Raw genomic sequence first — 12,421 nt, 5'->3', positions numbered from 1 at the left:
ACTCTGACATGTAGGAATGCACTAAAGTGACTTTAAAATACCTGTTCTGGCAATGATCCATATTCACATTTTTTAAAAAGAAAATGATGTTGCTCATATACAGTTCAAGTAGCCATACCCTATTGACAAGTAGAGACTATTCTCAATTGGGCATACAAGGAATATAGAAAGATAAAAATTAATATTACACTATGAATACAAAATATTTTAAATAAATATTTTAATTCTATTGTTGACATTTACAAGTAGAAAGCATACAGTATGTTACAAATATCAAAATGTGAAAAATATGAATGTTACATAAGTAACAAATATAAAAAAAGTATTTTCTTACCTTCCCTGAAAGTAAGAAAACTATTCAGCATAGGAAAATATCAGTATCAAAAACACAGTTTAGGTGTAAAAAAAGTTTTTACACAGTATTAAAAAAAATGATCTACAAAATGACAGAAAGTAAGTGTTGAAATCTCATTTCATATAAATTATAAAAACTGGGTACTTAGAGTAAATGTTATCTGGTTGGAAAATAAGTCCAATCATAGGCTTTCCTTAGGTCAATTCTTTAAAATATTAAAAGCATAGAAAATTTTTTTCAATAAATAACGTTTAAGAGTGTCCTAAGTGCTGCTGAGAACGTCATTCGCATAGCAAGGTGGCAGTGTTCTGGGGACAACATGCAATCATTCTGTTCCTAATGGAAGCCTCATGAAAGTCAGGAGACCATAATCACTTGCTCAAGGATCCAGAAGTTTTAGACAATTCTATAAGAAAGCATTAAAGTGCTGAACAAAATGACTTAATTTTAGTACCCACTGTCATGTAAAACTTACTCAAATACTCAGACATTTCTGAGCAACATCAAATACGGAAACTATCATTCTGAAAAGTGTTAATATACTTAATCTTTCATTCCATGATAGAAGGGCTCCTTTCTACACTTTACAAGGATTGGTTTAACATCAAGAATCTTGCAATGCAAAACATAATTATAATAATACAATGGAAACAATACACATACGCCACTGGGAAAGCACAAGTTCTTTTCTGCAATGGTAAAGATATCAAATTTTAAAAATCACAAATCAAACACTGGTAAGTAAGAAAAATTTTCCAAATGCTGCATGCCACATAACTAGTTACAAAACACAATGCATGCAGGAAAATAAATTCAACCACACATGTTTAAATTAAGAGTTGTTGTGAGTCTGTTTCAGCAGCATTGTGGTTATTATTTTTAAAGTTTTCCCTCCACCACTAGTCCATACTGGCCTGTTTTTCAAATGTGACCCAACCTAGTCGGCAAGTTTACAATGGTTTGAGCATTTCTTGTTTTTGTATTTTTATAGTGCCGGTACATAAACTTCACACATACTGTTCTGCTTCCCCATCTTTGGGGACTGGCTTAGTTGTCCCAGCTTTGCCTTCTTCATTTGCTGCTGCTTTTTCTGGAAGAGATGCCAAATCTTTAAAAACATCTACATAATGGCCAAAGCCAGGGCCCCAGTTCAAAAGGTTGTCCCAGTTGAAAGTCCCTGCTTGCTGCCCTAGCTTCATGGGCAGTGTGTTGTCAGCAGCGCCTGGTGCCGCTGCCTGGGTGCCCACAGGTCCTCCCTCGGCCCTGCGGCCGTGGTACCTTCGAGGCTTAAGTCTGGCTCCGTAATTATCTTCATCATCTGCATCAGATTCATTGACTTGAGATAATTTGGGCATCCTGGAAGTATATACCATTGGCTTCTCCCTGTCATATTCCATTTCTGAGCAAGTGAAAGATTCATGGGAGTCACTATCAGAAGAGGATTCTGGAGCTGGAATGCCATCGGCTGGATTCCTTGTTCTAGACAGTGGTCTTCTGCAGTCCTCCTCTGAAGAAGACCTCCCATGGTCTGCACTGCAGATACTTGGGTTTCTAGGGCGAGGTGTGTTGAGCCTCTCCACTTCCTCAATAGAGAGTCCAACTGGAGGAGAAGATTCCAGAGGAATCTGCCCAATTGGCTGCTTTAGGCGACTCCCTGGTCTAGAACCATGTGATGCCATGGCCTGAGGACTCTTGCTTCTCCTTCCCAGCCTTGTGGCATAGTTGAAAATGCCAGGTTGGCAGGTGTCACCATGCATTTCCAAAGTATTACCATCCCTTATGGGAAGATGCAATTCCCTTGCTGGGCTGTTTCTATAGAACGTAGAAGATTTGGAGAAAGGGGCTGGACTGTGTCGAGACAGAGGGTTGGGAGTTGGGCATGCTGAGTGGCTTAGGGAGCTGGTTCTCAAACCTTGACCATATGAAGGCTGGTAAGTCAAACTGCTTGCTCCTAAGGGCATGGGGGATTGCCTTGCAAAGCCTAGGGGACTGTGCCTCTGGATTGAAAATTTTGGTGTGTGGCTGCGGAACTGCTTGTAGTGTTGGATGATGTCAGCATCCGAAGGGGCAATGCTGCTGGCATTGTCAATGTCATAGTGCTCTATCTCCTGCTCTGGAGATGCCAAAGGGGCACTGGGGATGGTTTCTGAGTTGTGAGGAATATCAGTTTCATCATAGATAAGGTAGGGGTTTTCCCTTTCAATGATATCTGGTTTTGGGTTCCCTTCAGGCTGCTTCCTCACAGTCATGTCATCCCCGTAGGGAGGGATATTGTCGGGGTCATCAAAAGCAACATTCTCACTTCCCTTTTTCTTCTTCTCCTTCGGTTTCTTCTCCTCTTTGGGATTTTTGGCCTTCTTCCCCCTGCACTGGTTACACAGGATCAGGCTCAGGACCAGGAGGGCCAAGACGGTTGCGCAGCTGCCCACGATGGCAGGCACAGCCCACAAAGGCAGAGAGATCTCTTCAGGGCCCTGACTCAGAACACAGACATGCCCCGCAGGACTTCCAGCTTTGCACACCTTCCCCTGAGGACAGAGGACGCCAAGACAGGCCACCACCATTTCACAGGTCCTTCCTGTGTGCGAGTCTGGGCAGCTACAGGTGAAGCCAGAGTGCAGGCCTGGCTCGCAGCTGCCACCATTCTGGCACGGGTGGGAGGCACAGTCCCCAGGAGGGACACACCTGTAGGCATACCACTGATTAATGCACATCAAATCACCCCAGCAGGGGTTGCTGGCACAAATGTTCGGGCCACGGCAGCCAATCTTCACCGAGGGATCTGTTTTTGAGATGGAGGCCAAGCTATGCTTCCCGCTGAAAGGAAGACTTTCTCCACCATACCACATAGAAGCAATGCAGCCATCAAAACCTGCTGGGAGAATAAGTAACAGTAAGGCTTTAAAAAAAAAAAAAAAAATGCTTATACTACACTGCTGACATCTTGTAAAGAGAAGCTTCACAATCACTTCATACGAATATAGAACCTCAGTCTCAGTCATCGTCCAGCTGAAAGGTAATTAAGCTGTGCATCTTATAACATACATTAACAAGGGACGTAAGATTACTGTGACCAAACACAGGGCAGATCGCTTGAATCACACTCATTCTGAAGATTTATGAATGACTTGGGCAGGCTGAATTTTCTTTTACTTACTCATTTGTTTATTTATCAATTCCCTTCCTTCTTACATTCCATATACCAAAAATTGCATACATACAAATAAAATGTATGTTTTAAAATTTGTAAAGAACATGAAATAGGCCAATGATTTCAACTACTAAATCATGCATTCCCATTGAAGGTGATAATGCACCAAAGGTGTGAAACATAGGTTCTTGGGGAACAAAAGAAAAAAATCTTAGCTATTACAATGGTCTGTGGGCCTCGAAAGGGAAGATAAAAACGTAACTCTGGTGTTAACATTTTATGACTTGGGGATGGCAAAGTTTAGACTATATTAAGTGTCTCCTTAGGGGAATGATAAAGATAAAATACAAAGTTAAGAAACACTTCATTACACTTGAGTGTGCTAGCACTGCTGATATTTCTATCTCAGGGCCCAACAATCTATTTTGACTCTACCAAAAAAGCATAATTTCCATTGGCTTGTTTTCTCACAACATTCTATAATCAACATATACGAAAGACTTATGACCTGGACTTGAACTTTTATGCCTTAAATCTATTACTCTCACATGCATTTTTCCCTCTTATTTAATGCATCGTTTTACCATAGTGATATTCTCATTCTTGATATGTTTTACCATGTACTTTTGTGACATCTTTTCCTTTTGTTCCTATACTCCTGATTTTCTTCCTATTACTTTGTCTCCTTTTCTGACTTATTCTCCTCTACCTATAACCAGTAACTCTTAGAGTTACTCAAGATGAGGTCCTAGGCTTTCTTTTCACTCTACACCCTCATGTTAGATGATCACATCCATGTCCAGTACTTAAGTTACTTGCTTGATACCGAACACTCTTAAACACATATTTCCAGCTAAAGTCTATTTCTGATTTCCAGCCCATCCATCCAAAGGATTTTCTCAAAGATGTTTCAAACCCAAAATGTCCCAAAACAAATCTAATATTTCTCAGAGATATGCTGCTTTCACAGAGTTCTGCAGTTTCCTCTCTTGCTGACCTACTCTTCTTTGAGTTGAGAGGTAGAAACCTCCTTGAATTTTACCATAATCACTAACAATTTGGTTGATTATACTTCCCAGAGTACTTCTTGCTTATCCATTTCTTTCTAACTGCTCAGTCACCACACTAGTAGGAGTTCACAAGACATCTTGCCCAGATCCCACCTCATTTCTATAGATCCACTCGTGCCCTCCTCCAATTCATTCTCCATGTTGTAGCCTGAATGATCTGTAATATTACTGCATATCTAACTTGATCCTACTGTGATTCAAGTTTTCAATAACTTTTCATTGCTCTGTAAATAAGACCAAAACTGCAACATGGTCAGGAAGTTGCTTCATTCTCCAACTTCATCATTTACCTATGACATTAGCCCCCAGTGTGCTGTGTTCTATAACTTTTACTTAAACTATTTTAAAAAAATTCCTATCAACATAAATTAGCCTTTCATACACTTCTATCCTCCTCCTTATCACTCAGATTTATGTATAAATGTCAATTCCACAGCAAAATTCCCCTTCCTTTCTGTTTTTTCACTGTATTTTAGAATTCTACATTCTTCATTTGTATTATTTATCACACATTAGAATGATGCAGTTATTTGTGTAAGAATCTGATTAATGTTTGTCTCCATTAATGGACTATGAAGAGAGTGGCTGTGAATGAATAAATAAATGAACAAATGTATACAAAATGCTTGGTGGACAAGCAAAGCATCAACACACTATGGACTGAATTACAACCTTGGTAAGAACGATGCAAGCTGCTCGAGAAAGTGGTGGCTAATAGTTTATTACAAACTTTCTGAAGATAGTTATGACATTCTTAGGATATTTATAATTGATATTATCAGACATCAAACTACTTTTTTAAGCATAAATTTTATTGAATGTAATTGTACTGTATATGAGATTCATGCTAAATGTATAGATTTTAGCTACTCATGCCACAAGAAAAAAACAATTACTTTTTGAAGAACAATTTTACTTCCCTTATGACTCTACTTAACAGAGGCATTTACCTGTTTGGGCGTCTCGATGTGCTTGATTGGGTGGAATTCCTCCAAGTGATATAGTAAGCACATCAAGGCCACCGAAGTCTTGAGTAGGGTGGATAATATCTCTGTTATATATTCTGTCGACAGACAATACTGTGGCTGTTCCATTTTTCCCAATTAGAAAAGTGTGCCAGTGGCCGTCTGCAACATACACTTCAGGAATATTTCTCTCCACTTTCCCAGCGATTCCTGCATCAGATGTAAAATGTACTTTGCCATTCTTAATCTGTAAAACATATTATAAATAATATGCAATTAAAATATGGTATGCTTAAATCAAAATCATTAATAAAACTAAACTTAATTTTTTTGACCAATCTACAGCAGATAGAATAGCTGAAGAATCTGGTTGTATTAGAATGTACTTACACACCTTGTCTCTACAATTTTAGGCAACATACACTTTTATATTTAATAGTTTCAATGGTTTTCAAATTATTCTTGTATGTATACCTAATTTCTCAAAACACAATGAATTATTTTCCAGAACACAATTGAAATAATAAAGGGGTAAATGCCCATTTTAAGATAACTACATTATACCTCTTTAAATTATTTGTATTCCAATGACAACCCGCCATTGGAGTGTGTTATGCTGGTTTGTTTAGTAAAAGGCCCATAATACTAAGAAACTGTGAAAACCACTTGCAAAAAGGAAAAGCAATGCTCAGCTAAAAAGGAAGCATAGTTGAAAAATAAAGATGAAAATAATTGTTTTACCTCTCATCTTTTACACACAAATTTTAGGAAAAAATGATGTCTATTGTTTATATCATTTATTGAGATCAAAAACTATGATGAACAAAGAGTGAATTCTTAATGAGGTGTCTAGGCAAGCCTTCACTTTGGCTGTCTTTTACAATTTATCTAAGGGATATTTGGTTTATTTTATTTTGTCCAGGAGAACATTGGGTAACAGGGTGCTCCCACTCCAGTTTCCAGCTACTGAGTTTCCAGTATCCTGAGCAGAGCATTTTAGAAAATGAGATAATTTATGAGGCAAGATGAACATTTGGTTCAGGGAGCATATCCCGTTACCACTGCCAGACAGAGCTGGTGTGTTGGCAGGGGGATGCAGTGGCACTGTTCCTCAAATAACGGGAATGAAAAGATGGATCAGTTTATTTTGTCACTCAGATCAAATGCTATTTCTACATGCAACAAACACATCTGGTAAAACTAAAAATCAGTTCATTTGTACTTTACGGAAAAGATGTCTAACACATTTACATATGTTATTCATATAGTAATATTTTATTAAAGCAATTTTTCCAGATAATAATATATTTCAGAACCAAACTAAAAAAAAAAAAAAACACACAGATAATTCTAGCTAAATGACAATAACATTTCATCAAATGGGCAACATCTCATGACACAGAGTAAAAACAGCAACCCTCTTTGGTTATAGCTAGAGTCCTTTTTGAAAAAAAAAAAAATAGGAAAAGCCTCCTCCCAGCTCTTTCTTCCTAATTGATTTCATCATGTCATCCTTTTATTCAATAAATTTTTGATGAAAGAGAACTTGGAATATACCACAAATTGGGGTGGATAAGAATTTAAGTTCCCATTATAACATTCTTAATGTTTTCCTTCTCCCTGGCAGTACTGTACTTAACACTTATATAATTTCCCACTTTTAAAACATCATGCTAATCTTTGCTTTGTTTTATTTATTCATAAACAGTCAATGATGAACCACAGGAGCTGAAAAATTATTATCGCCTAGTGACCCAAGAGCCACTGTAATGTCATAGCACAACAAATTACTTATTGTGGGGATACAGGTGTAAGCAAGCCTACTGTGCTGCCAGTTGTATAAAAGTATATCACATGCAATTATGTGTAATACATAACACTTGATAATGATAATAAATGACTACATTAGTGGTTTATGCATTTACTACAGTAAATTTTTTTATCATTATTTTAGAGCGTAGTGCTTCTAATGATATAAAAAATAGTTGTAAACCAGCATCATCCAGGTCCTTTAGGTAGGATTCCAGAAGAAGGCATTGTTATCATAGGAGATGACAGTTCCATGTGTGTTATTGTCCCTGAAGACCTTCCACTGGGACAAGATGTGGAGGTGGAAGACAGTGATATTGATGATACTGACCCTCTGTAGGCCGAGGCTAATGTGTATTCTTTTGTGTGTTTCTTAGTTACTAATGCAAAAGTTTAAAAGTAAAAATAAAATGAAATAAAGTTTGAAATAGAAAAAAAAAACTTACAGAATAAGGGTATAAGGAAAGAAAATATTTTTGTACAGCTGTACAATGTATTTGTGTTTTAATTGTTACTACAAAAGAGAAAAAAGTTAAAAGATTTAGAAGTTTATAAACTAAAAGAGTTACACTAAGCTAATGTTAATTTATTATTGAAGAAAAATATTTTTGTACAGCTGTACAATGTATTTGTGTTTTAATTGTTACTACAAAAGAGAAAAAAGTTAAAAGATTTAGAAGTTTATAAACTAAAAGAGTTACACTAAGCTAATGTTAATTTATTATTGAAGAAAAATATTTTTGATAAATTTAGTGTAACCTAAGTGTACAGTGTTTATAAAGTCTGCAGAAGTGTATAATAATGTCTTAGGCCTTCACATTGACCCACGACTTGCTTAATGACTCACTGACTCAGAGCAACTTTCTGTCCTATAAGCTTCATTCACAGTAAGTGCCATTTGGGCAACACGAGAAACCTTATCCCTACAAAAAATACAAAAATTAGCCGGGCATGGTGGCACACGCCTGTAGTCCCGTCTACTTGGGAGGTTGTGTTGGGAGGATAAATTGAGCCCAGGAGGTGGAAGCTGCAGTGAGCTGAGATCATGCCACTGTACTCCAGCCTGGGCAACAGAGCAAGACCCTGTTGCCCAGGCTGTCCCCAATTCCCCACAAAAAAATCTTCTATGTAACCTTTTACTGTACCTTTTCTATGTTTGGATATGATTATATACACAAATACTTTCCACTGTGTTACAATTGCCTACAGTATTTAGTACAGTAAACATGCCATATAGGTTTGTATCACAGGAGCAATAGACTATTCCATATAGCCTAGGTGTATCGTAGGCTGTACCATCTAGGTTTGAGTAAGTTCACTCTATGACGTTTGCACAAGAATGAAATCACCTAACAATGCATTTATTGAAATGTATTCCTGTCATTATGCAACTCATGATGGCATTTATTTGTTCATTTATTTAACTTGAATCTATAGAGCTTTGAATTCCTTTTTCCAATTATTCTGTACCACCTATGTTGCCCACTTAAACAAACAGACAAACACAAAACAAAAGAACTGAATTAGAGTAGAAATAAAGTCCATCACATTACTGTTATTACAAAACATCAAATATGGAGCTATAAGGTATGTCATAAATGAAGAGAGATTTGTGAAATGAGTTAAATATTGGCCTACAAAGTTTTAAACAAGTATGCTTTCTTTTTGCCTTTCTCTCTGAAACGTTCTCTTCTTATTTTTTTTTTCTGAATAGACCCAATCGATTCTCCATATTCTTCTCTCTCCTCTCATTGCTACTGCTACCCATACCTGACACTGACACCCTGTCTCTCTTCTAACCACATGCAATCCCATGTACCCAACAGCCTTGCTCATTTTTCACAAAATGTCCCCATCTTCTGTCTGCGTGTGTGTGTGTGTGTGTGTGTGGTGTGTGTGTGTGTAGAGAGAGAGACAGAATGATAGAAAAGACAATGAGAGAGAGAGAGAAAGAGAGAGAATGCAAACCATAAGAAAGAGTTAAAGAAAGGGTCAGAAAAGGAGCCCCCCCCCCCAAAAAAAGGAAAAAGGAACCCTGGCATGTTGGTGACCAATAAGCTAACTGATAAGTAAAAGTCCATCCTAACTAGCTTCCTCGTCTGTATAAGCACTTGATATTCCTGTCATCCAAATAATTTGCCTGCTTACAACAGTCACTTTCTTTCAGTTTAGATATTCTTAATTCACTGCTGTTATTTTTTCTTACCTATTCTCTTTACCTACCAAGCCCCTTAATCTTTGAAAAGCTGCTTTTCAAAATTTTCATACAAATGTATGCATTTTGGTCTGTATTATCCTTTTTTTTTTTTTTTTTTTTTTATTAATTAGCACTTACTTTCCTTTCCGGAAAAAAAGAAAATTAAGTTATTGCTACCAATGTAACAAAATCTGGAGTTTTATGCTGCTGTCCTGTTGGAAATAGAATTTATGTTGACAAAAATGGATCCTGACATTGAGCTTTTTTCTTAGTGAAGAAAAAAATTTGTCTCTGATTTTTTTCAACCACATTGTATTTTGACTAAATTCCTTGGCTTAAAGTGTACGCTAGTACAGAAATATTTCATATGTCATTTAAATGGCACGAAGACTTGGAAGCAGCTTAACAGATAACACACAGACCTCAATGTCAAAGCCTCTCAAAACACATAAAATACGATTCTTACAGAAGATGAAGACCTGTTTCTTTCTTTGCTTCTTTACTTTGTTTACTTCAAATACTATTTTCAATGAAAATTATAAGTACCAAATAATAATATAATACAATGGCTTATGTGTTCTCTTTTACAGTTGTTTTATTAACTCTGGAACTGGGTCCTTTGTTTCATAGAGGTACAGTTAAAACCTGAAGATGTTCTCTTGTAGGGGATAAGGGTAGAGTGTCTGCCCTTTGGCACTAATCTCTGGGGTCACATAGCTCTTTGCTGTGAGGGGCTGCTGTTTAGCAGCATCCCTGGCCTCTTCCGCTAGGCGCCAGCAGTACTCTCCCACCTCCTAACTGTGACACTTGAAAAGATCTCCAGATATTGCCAAATGTCCCCTGGGGGTAAAAGTTTTCCTAGTTGGAAATGACTAGACTAGAGGAATTATCATTTGAGAAGGTAAGAAATATTGGTTTTCATGCCACTTATTAAACAGATTTATATGCAACATAATCATGGTTGGCTTGCACAGAGAAACATTTTAAGGATGAAAGAGGCTGAAGTTTAGAAGTGAACATCTATTTTTATTTTTAGTATTATATGTGAATTAAACCTAATCATTTTCTGAACATGTTGCTCTTTTTCTTTGTGAACTACCCCTGAAGTAATTATCAAATATTGACTAATAGATGAAAATAATTCAAGAAATCTAGATTTGTAATCTTAAGAATTTACTAAAATTTATATAAAAAATTATCAGTAGAATGATACAAAGTAATACTAATGGAAGGCAGTCAATATAACTAAACTAAAGAAACTGTTCGTCTAGGAGATGATTTATTTGTGGGAAAGAAAGCAGAATATAGATTTAAAAATTCAGAAAGCTAAGAGTCGATGCAAAAATGGATACCTATTGAAATTATTCATCTGTATGTAAGTTTAGTATCTTATTTACAGATAAGAAAAAACAAATTATGTAAAAGCCTAATGATAAATCAATCCATTGTTCTCATGAAGTATAATTTTTAAATTATTTAAAAATTATTTGGAAAAGTTAAGTAAAATTATAATAAATTCCAAATATACTTTACTTCACAGGGCTTATATAGATAGAGAATTGATTATATGCTCCAGAAATCATATAATTTCAAAATGTTTTTCTTTATTCTAATCCTGTCAATTGACATATACATATCAGTATTTGAAATAATTGTTGGAGAAAAATATTTTTGTATTTCAAAGACACATTACATTTTTGGTTTGCTTTGCTTAAAAGTAAGAAAAAAAGTGATATAAATTCTTACCAGAAAAATAGATTGCAACTTATTCTTTGTGTGCTGGCCTACCTGGCAGGGTTCTCTACTCTAAAGCACCACAAAAGTGTGTAGAAACCAAACCATTCAGATCTTTGTTACTCTGGCCAATGCCTGGGGAATAGTTAAGATAGATGACATTGGAATAGTGCCCAGCATTAGTCGGAACTCTAATGGGTTGTAAAGAAAAGGACAGAAATTATGGGAGGAGTGATTTAAACCACTACACGGCAGGCGGTCTAATCAAATGAAGTCACCATTAGTTTTTATCTCACCTTCACAGTAGTGTAATTGCTGCTTTCTTGGATATGGATTAAAATGCCATTCTCGCTTCTGGTCCTAAATTTTACCTCCAGACTGTTCACACCAAAAGGCTCCAACATGGCACCTCGTATGCTTTGCCTTAACAAATATTCCCGCTTCTCATTCTGACTCATGTGGTAGTCTAAGCGCCCTTTGCCTTCTAATGATAAGGCAGTGTCAGGAGTAAGAGCTGAAAGCCAAAGGAAAAAAGGGAAAATGAATGTATTCATTTGGCATTTCTTGGAGAGTTTTCTATAGTGACAAAAAATATAAAAAGGACAATGAAAATATTAAGTTTTGGGAATTACTGTCCCCCAACTCTACTCTTTAAAAAATAGTCATTTATGAATTATTATATAAGTTGATTTCAAATGTTTAAATCCATTTCAGAAGCATGAAATGTAAAATACTTTATGACAGTCATTAACCATTTGGGAAATATTTACTAAATTATTTGCCACATTATATAAATCATGAATATCTAAAGACATAGCCACTTGTTGGAAATATGTACCTGAAAAATTTGTTTGTAATCATTTTCACTGTGTTTCCAAAATATATGTTTGCATGACTAAAATTATTTGTAATCTTTAGTCTCTAGTATGCTATGAATTTGGACAAAGAAGTGTACAATCAAATATTTGCATCTGTAACTAACTTTATTTTCAGTAATCATCACATATAATTTTTCATCACGTATAATCAGTATGTATATTATAATTTATCATAACCTGAAAAAAATCCACATTCCAGAAATATGGAAGTTTAAGTTATAGAAACAAATAATATAGCTAAAGAAAGAATATGAAGAAAATG

The 12,421-nt window shown here is 36.0% G+C and overlaps 1 protein-coding gene across 1 annotated transcript in view; it reads right to left on the bottom strand.

Moving 5' to 3' along the window:
- Positions 1-203: 203 nt before the first annotated feature.
- The window catches only part of FAT4 (FAT atypical cadherin 4), a 195,227-nt gene continuing 183,009 nt past the window's right edge, over positions 204-12,421 (bottom strand). The window contains 3 exon segments of the mRNA XM_033215202.1: positions 204-3,227; positions 5,527-5,788; positions 11,578-11,795. Of these exon segments, the coding sequence (XP_033071093.1) occupies positions 1,363-3,227; positions 5,527-5,788; positions 11,578-11,795 (2,345 nt within the window). The 3' untranslated portion in view covers positions 204-1,362.

Source organism: Trachypithecus francoisi, unplaced genomic scaffold, assembly GCF_009764315.1.
Source record: "Trachypithecus francoisi isolate TF-2019V2 unplaced genomic scaffold, Tfra_2.0 Lachesis_group1, whole genome shotgun sequence".
Lineage (NCBI taxonomy): Eukaryota > Metazoa > Chordata > Mammalia > Primates > Cercopithecidae > Trachypithecus > Trachypithecus francoisi.
This window is presented reverse-complemented; position numbering and strand designations above follow the sequence as displayed.